At 41.5% G+C, this 16,539-nt stretch overlaps 1 protein-coding gene across 7 annotated transcripts in view; it reads right to left on the bottom strand.

Annotated features, from left to right (window-relative positions):
* SCML2 (Scm polycomb group protein like 2) overlaps nucleotides 1-16,539 on the bottom strand; it is a 68,969-nt gene that overhangs the window by 47,476 nt on the left and 4,954 nt on the right. For 4 of the 7 annotated variants that reach the window (XM_040649581.2, XM_004934691.5, XM_004934692.5 and 1 more), the window contains exons 2-4: nucleotides 10,886-10,993; nucleotides 6,035-6,103; nucleotides 689-759 (exon numbers count right to left, since the gene is read on the bottom strand). In XM_040649581.2, the coding sequence (XP_040505515.1) occupies nucleotides 689-759; nucleotides 6,035-6,103; nucleotides 10,886-10,907 (162 nt within the window). In that variant the 5' untranslated portion in view covers nucleotides 10,908-10,993. Of the gene's footprint in view, nucleotides 1-688; nucleotides 760-6,034; nucleotides 6,104-10,885; nucleotides 10,994-16,539 lie in introns of those variants that run through there. The other 3 variants (XM_040649583.2, XM_046902774.1, XM_040649586.2) reach the window with 3 other exon arrangements.

The raw sequence follows: 16,539 nt of genomic DNA, 5'->3' as shown, positions 1-16,539 counted from the left end.
ACAGGCTGCCCACAGAGGCTGTGGGTGCCCCATCCCTGGATGTGTTCAAGGTCACGCTGGATGGGGCCCCTGGCAACTTGATCTAGTATATGATCTAGTGATTAGCAACTCTGCCTTTGGCAGGGGGGTTGGAACTTGATGATCCATGGGGTCCCTTCCAACCCAAGCCATTCTATGATTATAGGATTTGAGTATTTGGGAGATTCAGAAAATAAGTGGTAAATAACTTTTCCAGCACGCACAAAAAGAAAGATATACACATACGTTTTGTACATCAAATAGCTAACCAGAATTGTAAGGACTCTTACAGTTACAGGATTGGTGGAAGGCTCCTTTCACTATCAGCCGAATTTTAATTCTCACAGTAATTCTCTAATATTACTTAAAAAAAAAAAAAAACACAGAAATTATTTTTGAACTCCAATGAGACTGTTCTATCTTGTTCTCTTCTAAAGGAAAAGAGAGTCCAAAGCTACAGCTTTAATGAAACCCTCAAAATCTAGCTTGAGGCAGAAAACAAGAATGGAAAACTTCAGTTGCTGGTATCTACCAAAAGCATAAGATACTGATAAACAGAGATCAAAAGAAGTCAAAGACTCCAAGCAGTCCAAATGTAAAAGTTGCCTTATCATCACCCCGTAACATGTAAACATACACACACAGACTTGCAAAACAGTATTTGGCATACCTGTTTGAAACAATGTAGAGGGGCAGCTATTGATTCAGTCTCTTTCAGATAATCATCCCAACTAAACTGTTCTGGAAGACACAAGACAAAAAAAAAGGCCATACGGACAGTTTTGAAAAGGAACGTAAATTAAGAGGTAAGCTGGGGAAAGAGAGAGTAAAAAACCCACCCAAATATCTGTAGAATATTTTTTTTTCCCCAAGAACAGCATTACAATAATATGAAAACTTCATAAAACACACAGCCTTTGAAGTAGCTTTAAGAGTCAACAGGGGAATGACACAACAGGAAAATACGTGTACCCGCAAGTTCTTTTTCATGCTCCACATATAAAGACACAAGTCAGGATACCTAGACTCAATTCTCTGAACAAGGACGCTCTCCCAAACATCCCTGGAAAAATCACTTCAGTGCTTCTGCATCTCAGCTCCCCATCACTTGAGCGGTGGGAGGAACAGCAGCACCAGTGCAGTAACTTCAAAGGACTGATTTAGTAATATAGAGTAAAAAGCACAGGCACTTAGCATCTACTGAAATGCACGTTGAGAACCGACGTCCCCAGTCTACTATAAATCAAAAGAATTAGCATAACATTCCAACAGCATCTTTGTTTCTTTCCATGACAAGACTGATAAAGCTTTCTCTTTGTAAGGTAAATAGTACAAGATAAGAACTGCCATAGCACAGCTAATGTTTTTGTCCGTAAATTATCTAGGTGAGCTCCTTTGCTTATTTTTCTGTTGGGGCAGCTGCCATCTATCTGAGGTTCCTGTAAAGCAGACCAGATATGAACCCCAAAAATAGTGCAACGGTGCCACCCAGTGGTTCAACCAGGGACAACTTCACAGAGCAAAATCTTCACAACGGCAGAGCAACTGCATCGTGGCTGCCAGTAAAAACACTACTGGGCAGAGTCAAACACGTTACTGCAACTTCGAGAAACAAAGAAACAAACAGAAAAAGGCAGTCTTTTCAGTCACTCGCACAGTGCTCAGAGCTTGCCTGCATTAGCACAGCATTCCATTGAAAATTACAGCGCCTCAAGCAGAAGAGAACCACCCCCTTGGACTGCTAAGATCCTCATTTCTTGGCACAGCAGCCTCAAAAGGGTATGAAGGATTGGTCCCCGACTCTGCAGAGGGCATGCAGCTGTTAACTGAGTAACAAGTCCAAAAATATTCATTTGGTGGAATGTCCAGAAAGTACAGAGGAAAAGAAACAGGTTTTGTTTTCAGGGAGTATCAACTAGGAAGCTACACAAGGTAACACAGCAGTCAGCTGCGCATAAAACCAAAAGGAAAACAATATTGCCTCGCTCCTTACTTTAAATCCTGGATATTAAAAAACTCTTTCCTCAAGCGTAAATGACCTGAAGTTTACATTAGGATCACTCCATCTGTGAAAATATGCTACAGTAAAGCAAATGTCTCGGATATGGTGCTAATTATCGTTTAATTACTGCAGTCATAGAAAAGAGAGATGAAATAATGTTGTAACATGTAAGATGCTTAGCTAGGAAGACAGTAATAGAAAAAAAATCTCTACCCAAAAACCTCTACCCAAAAAGTAAAGAAGTTCTTTTCTACATATTTCTAATTCTAAAGCCCCAGAAAACATACAACTTCTGAGAAATTGAAGAGAAAATTAATTCACACTGAATGATTTAACACGCATTCCCCTTCCCACTCAACCTGCAGGCTGAATTAAACAGCTTCAGAAAAGCTATTATGCAACACACACAACTCTTGCAACCCACCAGCAAAGTGAAAATGAGAGATAAAGAGGAATTTTCATGCTGAAGAACAAATCAGCATATACTGGGGACGAGGAGAGGAGAGGAGAGGAGAGGAGAGGAGAGGAGAGGAGAGGAGAGGAGAGGAGAGGAGAGGAGAGGAGAGGAGAGGAGAGGAGAGGAGAGGAGAGGAGAGGAGAGGAGAGGAGAGGAGAGGAGAGGAGAGGAGAGGAGAGGAGAGGAGAGGAGAGGAGAGGAGAGGAGAGGAGAGGAGAGGAGAGGAGAGGAGAGGAGAGGAGAGGAGAGGAGAGGAGAGGAGAGGAGAGGAGAGGAGAGGAGAGGAGAGGAGAGGAGAGGAGAGGAGAGGAGAGGAGAGGAGAGGAGAGGAGAGGAGAGGAGAGGAGAGGAGAGGAGAGGAGAGGAGAGGAGAGGAGAGGAGAGGAGAGGAGAGGAGAGGAGAGGAGAGGAGAGGAGAGGAGAGGAGAGGAGAAAAAAAACCTGAAGGTAATCAGGATAGTTTGTCAAAAAAATTAGGTAGTTTGTAGCCAGCACAGGAGTGGGATTCTAAACAGCGATCCAAGACCATCAGCATGCCCAAACAGCTTCATTATTTAAACAAAAAACAAACAAACAAAGAAAAGGAAATAAGTTTCTGTCACAGTTGCCTGTAATAGCACAGGTTTACGGTCAGTACCCTGTGGGTTAACAGTGTTTGCTGTCTTGTTGTTTTCTTCAATTCTGTAGCAATGCCCTATAGCCCTTCTGGAGAGGCTTTGCCCATTACTTAAGCTACTAGAAGGGACCCCAGGATGCCTCCAGTTTGGCTGCTCAGAGCTGGTCCCATTACAGCAAGCCTGCTCAGAGGCTTGCTGAGTTCTGAGTATCTCTGGGTAACCTCTCCGGGCTCCTCTTCTTGGGTTTGATCCCGCTTCACATGAAGGTCTTTTTCCTCATGTGAAGCAAGAATGCCTCACGTTCCCATGAATGAAGACAAGACAACCTTCCATTGTGTCTCAGAAATGCATCCGGCTAGGTTTTCTTCATGGTCACCTGTCAGGGAGTTGAAGACGGCAAGGTGATCTCGTGTAAGCTTCCTCTTCCTCCAGCTGTGCAAATCATTCCTCTGGTATTCTTATCAGTCTTCTGTTTATATCTTGTGCTTCACCACTTCCATGCTGTTGGCGGCATCGAGCGTGTCAACATCTTCTTCACACTGGGGAGCCCAAAACTGAGCAGGGTACCCCAGACACAGACTCACAAACACCCAAAAGGAGCCAGCTTCTCTCAGCCCGCAGCCCACATCTCTGCTAACACGACCACGCGTGCAGTTCACGTTTGCCACCACAAGAGCACGCTGCTGGTTCGCGCCCTGCCTGAAGGCCGGCAGCACCGCCAGAGGCATCCCATCCGGTCCCATGAACGGGTGTGAATGCCCAGCTTTTTTTGGAGCGTTCCCTAATTCTTCTATCTTCTCTTACTGCACACACTGCTTTAGTTTAGTTTAAATCGAAGTTCGAAAGTGTAACTTGTAAATAAGTAGAGTCCAAGGGTTATTTTTTTTTTTTAGTTTTAATATAGTATTATCAGTCTAAATCCTGTTTGAACAGATGAAGCACCCTGTGCCTCCTCATTTCATCCCTATGTTCCCCCGGTACGTATCTGAGAATTCTGACCCAGGTATGTATATTTTCTGTTCTTCTTCCCACCACCCCTCTTTGACAAAGGTGAAGTTTCCTTTTAATTGTTTTACACACCATTGCAAACATAGCAGGCAAACTCTAAGGTACTTCATATCCTCCTTTGTACTTTGTACCTCTTTCCTTATGTTGGGATCATTCAGCCAGTTTTTCTACTTTTCCCTTTCCCTACACACTGTAGACTATTTTTGCTTTTTTTCTTTTCTTTTTTTTTTGCTCTTCCCACACCTCTGTTTCCCTTCCTCTTCATTTTCTCTATCACACACTCTCCTGAAAATTCGGGATGTTTCTTGGATGGTATCCAATGCATCCTTCTTTATTCCAATGGCCAGAAGAGGTGTCTTTCTTCTTTCTGGCCACCAACAAGCAATAACACAGGATAAAAACTATCATCTAATCTATTGAAAATCGGAGATCCTAAGCAAGGCACTCCTCTGTAGGTGTTTGACAGAGTTGAGTCCGGATTTCATGAGCAAATTCACTGCTCAGATGAAAAGCATAGTCTCGAGTGGAAGAACAGACAACAGAACAAGGCTTGCCTGCTTAGCACTATTCCTACCCAAAGTTTTTTCAACATACTGTTCTCTAGTGCAGAAGAAGACACGGAAGTTTTATAGTGACTCAGAAATACTGTTTTCTTAGTCATATAAGAACAGCACGTTGCTGGTGGGGGCTGTCTCATGGGGCTCCATCTGTCATGTCAGACAACATTTTTTAAAACACAGACATGCCATTCGAGTCCTCCTGTGTAAGCTCCTCTTACACAACTGGAGAGGGGAAAAGACACGCTATAAGACATGCAAAAAAGGGCATTTGTAAGAGAGAAGAAAACTACCACTGATACCCTCCCAAGAAACTGAAGAAAGAAGTCTGACAAAGGTAACTGCAGAAAGCAGCACTATGGCTTGTAGAATCAAAATATCACATCTTTATGCAAAAAGACATCACCCCAACTACCCAGTTACCTTGTTAGTCTCTCACTATGTTCAAAGATACAGTCATTGACATAGTCAATAACACAACTCCTCAGGTGGTATGAAGGGAAAGCTCTGAAACAGACCATCCAGTAGGAGTCGGAGGGTATGGGAATGTAAGAAGAGTGAGAGTTTAAGTAACCCAGTGATACTTCACTAAGAACTAAGGACCTCCTAAAGATATATTCTACTTCAGTCAACAGTACTCATTTCTCACTGCCTCAAACTCAACCAATGCAAATATATGAAGAGCACATAAGGATGCAGCTTCTCTCCTACTGCACTTCACAAAAGTGAAATTGCCAACAGTTCCACATATTTCCCAACAGCCTGATGTATGTGCCACCCTATGGCACCTACTGAGGATAACAAAGGTTGTCTAAGTTTGACAAGAAGTTGGCTTGGTTTCGACAACTGAGTAGTTTTCTTCAGTTTATTATCAATAAACAATTGATTTGAAAACAGAATTTATTTAAAGTGAAGTTAGAAATTCAGGCAATTTAATCTAGCTAGCAATATTAAGAATTCAAACTATTAAACTGGAAATCAACTTTTTTTGGCAACAGCAAACACATTAATGAAAGAGAAGGTAACTGAGGCAGAAGAGGCATTTAACAGGAGCATACATCATCAGAAGAACAAGGAAATCAGTAAATGATCTTAAAGAAGTGTTTATATTTACATAGTTTTTGATTACATATATGAGTACTTGCCTGAGCTAATAAAACTGCCAGATTCAAGCCAAGCAGTTTCAAGAGTCATTTGCTACACCAAAACATACTTTGCTAACAGTTAGACAAAAGCAATTGTATGTTTTTAACTACACATCAGTTATAGCCAAAGAGATTGAAGGAAAGAAACAGTCTCAAGAGAGAGAGATTCCAAATATATACTTTTTCCTTTAGGGTACCTTAACTAATAACCTGACAGCTGCAATACCTACCACTTTTTAAAGACGGGTTGTTTGCCTGCTGATTCTTTCCATCTTTCTCTTTTTTAATTTCCTTTGAATCTAAAAGACAAGATTCCATTACTTCATAAATGTAATATTCCCATCATAATAACACCCGGCATAACACAGAATGCTTTCAAACAATACAGAATGTGTCATTCCAAAGACTTTGTTTTATCTATTTCAACGGATAATAAAAGGGTATTTGTAATACAGATTTAGTGATTGCATTATTTTTCTTTCAAAATATACTGAAAAGTACAGCAAGAAAAGATGTAGATATAGGATGAGTAGAATGAGAACAGTCTTCTTTCATCAAACCCCAAATCCTCCACTGTAGTTTGGTGAGGAGACAAGTTTGGCACCGGGCTCTATGTGGGCCAGGATGTGGCACTCTCCTTTCAGGTTTCCATGACCTTTCCATGACAGAGCAGTCCATGGACTCCCAGAGAGGGCCTGGCAGCCAGGGCTTGTCATACCACCCCAGCCCAGAGCAGGCAGTAAGGGGCACCAGGGCAGTCCCGGCAATGGGAACTTCCCTGGGGACAGGGTCAGGATCAGTTGGGCTATGGGCCCAGCAGTGGGCCATTGACCATGGCATGGCAGGGCTGTAGGGGGCTAGAGCCTGCTGCTGTGGCCTTGCTGGGGAAGGGGCTGGTAGTACCAGGGTGATGTCGGGGTGTGTGCTGGTGGAGAAGAGGACCTGGGTGAGGTTGGTCAGGGCCACTGAAGTGTATTAGTACACTCAGTGAGATACTTCACAAGTACAAAATAGATAAAAGCATTTGACAGGGGGGCAACTTCAGCTAGACCTGCTGCACTACCTGTGGATGGTGCCCACAGAGCTCTAACCCAGGTCCTTGTTCAGCAGTGGACACCCTATGTCCTGACAGCTATCAGTGGGAACCCAAGAAGGGACTCGCACCACTCACAACAAGACATCATCACTGCCTTCTTCCTACAGTTCAAAATATATTCTATCCAGTCTCTTTGGGATTGAACTGAATCCGACCAGTTTTCTACTGGGTGGTTGTAATCACTAGAAAAGCCTTTTGCCATGTTTTACAAGTTCAGTTACTCAGGCTTTCAAAAAAAAAATAAAAACCAAACAATCACGGGACTGTCAGAGACATCAGGCTGATAGCTTACAGAAAAGAAAGCTTCCCAATCCTCTTATTTCCGAAGAGGAAATCCAATGGAGTCCCACATGAGAGTACTGAAGAACAGAACTAATAACTGCCTCCTGCAAAGACCAGAACTTGAAAGGACAGTCATGAAAGAACATCTCCCCTACAGTGCCAGATTTCAAACAAGATGACAGCCTTTCATGAAAAGAGAAATCAACAACAGGTGAAAGAATGTGAAAAACCACAGCCTGGACACCAGATGACTTTTCACTGACAACCACCACACAAATTATTTATTTCCTTTATCAGTTTGAGTTACTGCCTATCTCACCAGTAGGAACACTGAAATGGAACATTGTCAGTGACACATTATTCTTAAAATCAGCCATTAAAAAAAAACTATAAGAACAAAACAAGATTAAGATGTTAATGAAAAGAAATGGATTCCTTAAATATCTCTTTAATCCAAGCTGGAAGCATCTTAATTTATAATAAATTCAAAGTACCATTGCTATCACTTGGTTCTGATGGACAGAAAGCTGTTCTTTAAAACACCCAAGTGAAACATATCCAGTACATGCAGAGGCATCCAAAAAAAAAAAAAAAAAGTCTGAGTAAAACCAAAATTGTTTTTCAAGGCTCCCCTTGCTTTTATGCATCCCAGCTCTTAATGTTAAAAGATCACTACAAAGTTGGAGCTATTTTATCTAAGCAGATGAAATGCCATTAACTGAAAGAATTGCTATCCTGTTTTTTCTTGAGATACCCTGAACTACCACCCCTCAGAACTCAGAAAGGTTTCCCTTAGACTATACTTTATCGATGCTAAGATGCTTCGGTGTGGTGTGCCTCTTCCAATGTCATTAGTCAGATTAGATAAGAATTTATGGCCTATTTTTATAAGAAATAATAAGGAATATAAGTTTTATTAAAATCTAAATGTATAGCTATGAAATAAATGCCTTTAAACCTTCATGTGTACTTAGATCATTTGGATAGTCCAAATTCTAGAAAATTCAATTTCAAAAGATCACTGAAAACAAAATTAAGACATGGAAGAGTATTACGTCAAGTAACTGGACTAAGGAATACGATTCCCTCAGCATATGATCCTCAGTTTGGGTAAACTTTCAGATCAATCCTCAAAAATGAGGTTGTGAAGGTCCCTAATATTTCTGTAGTCACAGAGAGTATTTTCTTTTCATCTCCTTCAGCTAGCTACATTCAATGATTTATTTCCTTCAAGGCAGAAAAGTAGACTCAAAAGCGGGAACTTTATTTGTATGTTGGAGACAGCAAAGACTTATTAGTTCTAGAGTCTTGAAGGTCACAGTGAACAAAGCAAGTCAGTTTAATTCATTATCTATCTTCTCTGTTCAGAAAGTCCATTTTCAAAGGACAAGCTTGAGTTTATTTTTCCAGTTTACATGAGTTTACTTTAGCTTTGCAGCATGTTTCAGATCATTTTGTCAAAACAAACAAAAATGAAACGCTGCTACTGAGGATTTAATTACATGCTAGTCAATTTTCTAAAAAAAAAAATAAAATAAAAGGCAAAAGAATGAGATACCATTTTCAACCAAAGTGTTAAACACACAGTAATATACATATATAAGCATACAAAGAGTTGTTACATTCACTACGCAAACAGGTAGCACACAATACATAAGTATATATAATTCACAATGTATACAGGTAGCCTGTAATACAAACAGGCTAAACAGGAATTTTCAAAGCCCTGTAAAAGAATGTTTTCCTCTTGGTAGCAAATACTAAAATTAAAAAGCAGTATATTCTGTTATTCATTTAAATAACAGCTTTTCTACAGCACACATCATAAACTGCAGAGGTAGACGTGCAACAAGTTTATAATAAATTATTTAAAACAGTGCTTTCTGCTTACTGATTCAAAACTCCATGTGTTTACATTACTACACCCTATCAGTAACCACAGAATTCTTCTGCTGATAAGATTATTCAACAAAAGACAGGCAAGAGTAACCACATCTATCATACAAGAAAATAGAGACAAAGAAGAAATCAGACAAAGTTATCTTTACTGGCTTGTAAATGTGGGGGGGAACAAAGACTTTATATTTTAGAATATAAAGTCTGTTTTTTTTTTTTTCCCCCCACATTTTATAGTTTGGAATCTATATTTTAGAATATAAAGTCTGGTAAAGATGACTCTGGTGGCCAATTTACACTTCCTCTTACAAAATCCTGTGTTGAACACCAGTTTCCTCTTTGAGATACTTTAAAAACCAAAACACTTCTTTCTGGGAAGTGTTAACCTTTCAGCAAACAAGATGGTTGCTTGTCTGTACACTAGCAAGCACCATCTTTTTCGCTAGCATTAATGTTTCAGTGTTGCATGCCACATGAGGAAGCACGTGTTTGTCATCTAAGACCTCCTATTTGCTTGCTGTCCGGTGTGGGGAAAAAAGTTCACAGTCATGCTTTCAAGATATGCACAGCTATTTCTTAGCCATCTTAAAGTCTTCAACTATAGCTTGCGTTCAAAACGTAGCAAGAGACCACTTTTCTAAACATTATATCCTTTTTCTCTTTCAGATGGACATGAAACACCTCACAGTTACAGAAACATTTACTCCACCTATGCCAAGCAGCTGCTCACCTTCATATGAAATTTGCTAAAAAAAAGCCCAAGATTTACCACACATCAGCAAGCTGCTTTCACTCCCCAACATACAGGGGTGTGAGCATATTTTAGCTACCCTCCACCAAACCTCAGTGCACACAGCTGAGGTTATCAAGAAAGAGTAAATCTAAAATGCCTCCTTCCCTTTCCTTTTGTGCTTCCCCACTGGGATTCTTATCTGCCCAGAACAGAGTGTTTCTTTCAGTACATTTAGAAAACAGCCATGCAGAAAAGCTACAAGAAAAGGGAGCAGACTTCCTCCATAAACTCTTGGTGTAACAATTAAAGAGATGACTGCTGTCATTACAGAAAATCTATTATAGCAAAAGACAATTATTTAACAAGGGAGCACATGAGCACTGAAAGCAGCTTGAGCAGAAGGTGGAAAGCTCAAGAGAAGTACAGAAGTGTTAGGGATCTTTTATAGGGGAAAGCTGAAAGGTTTGGAAAGCAGAAGCAACCTGGTTTCAAAGAGCGGGCCTTCTTGCTTTGCATTCTTTTTGTTTCACCAACCCAAACGCACTTGTTAGCATTCACACATTTTAGCACTCAACTCACAGTAACTTCTGCAGACACGGTACAGCACAAACCACACCTTCCTAATACACTGCATCATGGGCAAATTTATTTTAGAATTGCCCATTTCATCTTCAAAAGCCTGCAGAAGACAGCAGCTAACACTATTCACTGCAGTAAAAATTTATTCCTTGCGCTACTCAGCTGTTCTGCTAAATTTTGTGCAGATACAGAATACAGCACTACATTTTACTTAATATCACATTTAGACATGTTCTTCAATTTTAGAGGAGTATAATGACTTTAAGACTGTCACAGGTCAAAATTCTCCTGGTTGAACAGTATAGAACTCCAGGACAACTGGAATTCAGCATAAGTGCTCTAAAACAATGTAAAGTTTAAATCCACCGGTGTTCAGTATCTCTCTTCTTTAACTTCACAGTATGTTAATTGGCAAGTAATAACCCACCACCCCCTTAGAAGAGATAGTTTAACAGGTTCCCTATTTCCTCTTGGATAAAAGTTATCAGGCCTCACCTTTAGCTGTGGTTCTCCCCATGGTAACACTTGTGTGATCTTCCCTCTCACAATAAAAAGGCTGAAGTTGAAAGACCAGTTAATTCTTCCTTTCAGTACAACAGTTTCCTGTGGAGTAATAATACAGCAAGTTAGGGGGAGGTTGTTAAGAGTTTGGGTCTTCTTGTTCTGGAAAGGAGGATTTTGTGTGTGCGTGTTGTTTTACAATTATCTTGCTGGTTTAAGGTTGCAAAAGTTTAACAAGCTATTTGTAGAAGAACAGCGTGTAAACAATGGATGTCTCAAAGCAGCAAGGGTACATAAGAACCCAAACTTTTATTTCGTTGGTTTAGGAGGTTTGTTGTATAATGATTTGCATTTGCAGTGAGTTTCTAATACAAAGAAAGACATAAAATGTTGGGGTTTTTTTCCTGTTTTCCCCAACAAACATTCCTGAAAAATGGAAGAAAGACTTTAATGCATCACCCACTTACGTGCAGAGAGTTTAACAACCATCACTTTTAAACAGCCCTGGATGAAACACTCTTTCTGAACTACGGGGGAAGGAGGAACAAAACATGGATGTAAGAAATCTACACAAAGGCACAATTGCTCACTGCATCTGCTTGCTGGTCATTACCACTTACAGCAGAGCTGGGAAAAGCCATTAGACGAAGCTGAGTGCAGATCCACACTCTTGCAGTTTTTAGAAAGTATAGGAGACAACTCAGTGAAACCATTTTATCACAGCAGAAACTTTTGTGTGTGTTACTGTGATGTTCTACTTCACCATCTAGTCTTGGAAATTCTGACTGCATTCAATCCAAGACAAACTCATTTGAAGTTTTTTATCCCTTAAGCAACAAAATCAGCAAGTTTACTTGACATTATTCAAATAACAGCCCATAAAAATACATAGGTCACTCTGAAAGTAATGCCTCCCATTTACTTCCATGGCAACTACTACTGATACAAAGAGCACAATAACACTATTTGATAGAACAAGTTCTCAGCGACAAAATACCCTTTTTCAACAATCACCACCATGAGCTGTGCATTGTCACCAGCAATGAACAAGAGCCTGCATGCTGCACTCGTAACAATCTGCACCAGTGGAGGTAGCCTGCTGTCACCACTGCTGAAACGCACCACTCACTGCCTCACCACGCTCACATCCACTGGTTGGTCTCCATCAACGTTCAGCGAGCATCAATGAATGTCAATGGGTGCCATTTTTTCTGCATGGAGGAATTCAGTTACACACCTGTGCTCCATACGTATTTCCATGTCAGACGCCATTTTGTCTCTGCCGCCATCTGTCACACAGCAACAACATCTATCAGCATATTGGCGGGAAGGTTCAACCTCTACTGCCATACCACCAACATCCGCCTCTGATGCCACAGGCCGACATCATAAAACAGGAGGCATTACTGTTCAGAGCAGACCTTCATTTTTTTTTTTTTTTTTAATTTAAGTAAGTCAGTACTTTTTCAAAGATGAATTTTGCCAGAAGTAACATTTTTAGAAACCATATCTATGTAGTGTCGTAAGAAAAAAGAAAAATAATAGTTGAAAAGCAAGATATCTACCTGGAATTTCTTGAATCTTATACTCACGTATTGAAAAAAGAAGCACACCAACATTGCATACAGTAAGAGGTGTGCCACATAGACAATTATATCCCTGGAAATGGTGGCATTTCAGTGCAATTCTGAGGAACTTGTGCACTGTGGTGGCAGACCGTGTGATGAAAGCTTCACACAGGGCAGGCTGTGTCACTAAAAATAAGGATGATTTTTGAAAGTCTAACGACTGAAGAACGTGTTTCATGTGCTGGCAGTACATGAACGTGTTGGATATTTATTACAAAAACTCAAGGAACTGAGACTTAAAAGCGGTTATAAATAAAACCGAGCACCGACATAAAGCAAGTTGGTTTTGCTACACAATAGCACTCACGGCATAAGCGATCATCAGGATTAAGAACAGAAATCCTTTTAAGCCATCAAATAAATGTGAAATACTTGATGCCTTCGTAGACTCCCCCAAAAATTCAAAGCTTTTCCGCCGTGAGTAATAAATTGCGAAAGGTGATACGGAGTCAAAGCAACTGTTTTTACAGATTACTTTAAAACAGCGCATGGTTTTTATCTTTTTGTTCCAAGCACCAGATTGCACTTGGTGCAGTAATAAAGATTCCAAGCCTGCAGTGATAGTCATCAAGTTTAGCACAACCAGAGTGTCTGTCAGGACATAAAAAGGATTCCAGCGTTTCATTAGCCCCTGCTCCAGCAGATAGGTGGTTTTACAGCGTGCCCACCGGCCTGTTAAAAATACAAGGCAACAGAAAGCTCTGAGAGCGTGGGCTGAACTAGGGGTATACAAGGTATTACTGTGTGGAAGAGTTGCTGCTTAAAACCTGATCACGCCTACAGCATTCAACTTACAGTCTCTATTACAGTAATTGGTAGGCAGAGACACTGGTCACAGAAGACACTCAAGAATGGTGTTTCTGAGTCTCTAACAACTGCTGAACGGTAGCCAAAAGAAAACCAGCTACCTCTAAAACAGTAGGGTCAGTCTGAAAGGAAGGATGAACTCCTTCACCGGGGCAGGCGGAGGGACAGCCTGACACTGCCTTGAGTGATGATGCAGCCAACAGCAAGCAGTCACCTCCTCTGCTGCTCAAGGTGGGCCTCAGCCCTCACCAGCGCAGTGGGCATGGTGTGATGAGCAGGTGGTTGGACTAGATGGTCTTAGCGATCTTTTCCAACCTTGATGACTTTATGAAAGCTGAGGTTAAGAAATAAATTAAGTAGCTTCAAGAAGAAAAAGAAAAAAAAACATGAACACTAAATTAATCATAAAACATAGAGATCTCCATATTTATATTCATCAGCTGTATTACTTGCACCATTTATTTCTCAATTCATCCTGTAAGCTGAGTTTTATTCTTTCTCTGATTAGCTTCCCTAGCATCAGCTACTTTAAAAAACCAACCAAGCAAGCAAGAAATGAAACCAAACAACAAAAACAGGTGGAAAGCATTCACCTCCCTTTAATTCCTCGCTGCAGTGTTTATGCTAATACCCATGTCTCTCGCAGCAGCCAGCTCCCCCTCTGCCAGCTCTTTGTCAGTGGGATGCGCACTGTCAGACAAACCTCAGCCTTCACCCTCTGTGCGTCGCTGCCGCGCAGCGCTGGGGGTCAGCAAACAGGATGGAAAACATTTTTGTGTCTCTCACATCGCTCTTCTAATTTTGGAGGAATTACTCTAAGGACACACGTTGCTGCATTTCTAAGAAGCCAGTATTTTACACAAGATATCAAATCGCTCTGTTTTCTCTCGACCACATCTCCATTATCTTTCCAGGCATTCGAGCGAGCTGAATGTCCTGAAAAAAAGCCATGCATATTTAGGGCCTCCCAGCGCAGGTTTATCTTGACAGCACGCCTGCTCATAAAAAACACACAGTGTGGGATTATGGAGATAAAGGGAATATTTGAAAGCAGCCTGAGCGCCCAGCGGATTGTGGGCTTAGCATCACCAAACGCGTTACAGTGCTTGTGTCAGGGACCGTGCAGCTCGGCCTGGAGATAAGAGAGAGACAGTGATCTCTGAGGCACGTGGGGTCCAAGCAGGAGGACTGTGCAAGGGCACAGCAGGGCTGCAGCTCCGGCTCCTCGCAAGGAGCTGCACTCCTTCACAATTACTGTTTCTGAAGCGGGAATATTTTGTTTCACCTACTCCTCTATTCACCTGTCACCTCTTAAACACAAGTACTGCTTCACACCATGCGCACAAGTCCCAGAGGCCCTGCAAAGAGGCAAATAAACAGAATAAAGCTACAAAGTGTACTGCTGTAACATTCGATACTTCCAAGTCTCCTGGAAGATTTCCTTCCAGGCAAGTTGCCCAGTGCACAGCCTCACATACCCTTCAAGACTAAGCAGCATATACCTCCGCATTTCTGCAACGGGAGCCATCCATAAACACTTTCAGGAGCACACATTGTGGCACTGTTAGAGAAAACCAACATCTCACAAGACAAAAGGAAAAACAAGCTTACACTGGTGCAAACGCGCTGTACCATTACAAAGCACGAGCTCCGCAGCTGTAAATCAGTGTGACTTGGCATCGCGCGTTTCAGAGTTCAAAACAAAACCGAGAGCTGAGGTTTCCTTTCATTTACGCACACTCATCTATAACCGGTTGGTGCTCCGACAAGAAACTCGATCCAACTCAGAATCCCCTTTCCTTCACATTCTCTGCTATGAGTAAATAAATAAAAAGCGAGAATCTTTCCAGGAAAGGAAATTAAACTTCCACATTTTCCTATGGCAGAACTTCTAAGAAAGGGAGAGACCAAAAGCCCTCCCTTAGCAGAGCTCAGAGAGCTCAGCCTTCGGAAAAAATCACAGGCTTCCAAAAGAGCCAATGTTAGCCAGCCGCATACACAACTAAGTGAATGTTTCTTAAGCTGGTAAAGGAAGAGAGTAAGCAATCGCTGCTTCACAAATATCATCTTGTAACAACATCAAGAAGAAATTTACTGCTCTTCGAAAACTGCTTGGAAAGTGACCGACAGTGCACCGCTCGTTATTTATGAAGCGGTCGCATAACAGAGCTTTTAAGCTGTCAGCGGTAAAATACTGTTTGTAAACGTTCCGCCCATCCTTGCAGGTAAGTTTATGATCTCCTTTCGGATGTGAACAACTGTAATTATGCATTTCAAGACGACAAAATCTTCAACTCTCAGTCCACACAAGGTACGTATTATTCGGCACAGAGTCAGGCACTGTACATCTTAAAAAGTGATACTAACAAGGTTTAGACCACACATTTGTCCCCGGAATTCCTGAAACGAGAAATATATACTTATCAGTGTGAACAGCAGAAAAGTTAGGTCTCAGAAGTAAATGACGTAGCTAGCATCAAGCGAAAACAGAAACATCTCACATCCCAGACATTCGACGTTTACTCATTTGACAGTGATATCAAAGTTAAGAGCCGCCCTATGGCTACCGATGGAGAATAAAAATGCCTTCTCCCCTCTGCACGCCCCCGTCCTGCTTTAAAAGTCAGACGATGTGGGGCTGTAAAAACCTGAAAAAGGAAATGGTATGTGTGAAGTCAGCAGTTCAGCACAGCGGCTGACTGCCCATTAACAGCTTCAAATATTCTTAAAACGCCCGTCTTCCCACATGAAAGGCCGTTCTGATGTTATATACAAATAAATCAAAAACACAGCCGTGGCGCTTACGTTTCTATCTAAGCCGGACTGGCAGTTTTAGTGGTTTGCTGGTACATATTTGCAGTAGCACCAACATTTTGGTGGATTCGGCTCACTAAAGCTTCTGTGCTGTTTCCGACTTCCTGGGGTACTGTTCCTGCAAACATTCGTCTTCGTTCTTTGACCTGGCTTTGTTCAAACTCCTCACTCAAATTGCTTTCGTGGAGCAAACTCATTAACGACGCACCAAAAAAAACCAAACCCACGCATCTTGCATGACCCACAGTGGCAAAGAGCTCAACGGCTGCACGAAATTCACAGGACACCCAGATGCACCTCCTCTGCCTCCAGCTCAGCCTGCCCCGAGGCAGCACACAGCTCTATTTGCTCTCTGAGGCACGGAGCGCACTTTAGCGCCATGCAAACACAGCAGGTAAA

This window comes from Gallus gallus, chromosome 1 (genome assembly GCF_016699485.2).
Source record: "Gallus gallus isolate bGalGal1 chromosome 1, bGalGal1.mat.broiler.GRCg7b, whole genome shotgun sequence".
Classification (NCBI taxonomy): domain Eukaryota; kingdom Metazoa; phylum Chordata; class Aves; order Galliformes; family Phasianidae; genus Gallus; species Gallus gallus.
Note: the sequence above shows the minus strand (reverse complement) of the source record. Positions and strands in the feature narration are given on the sequence as shown.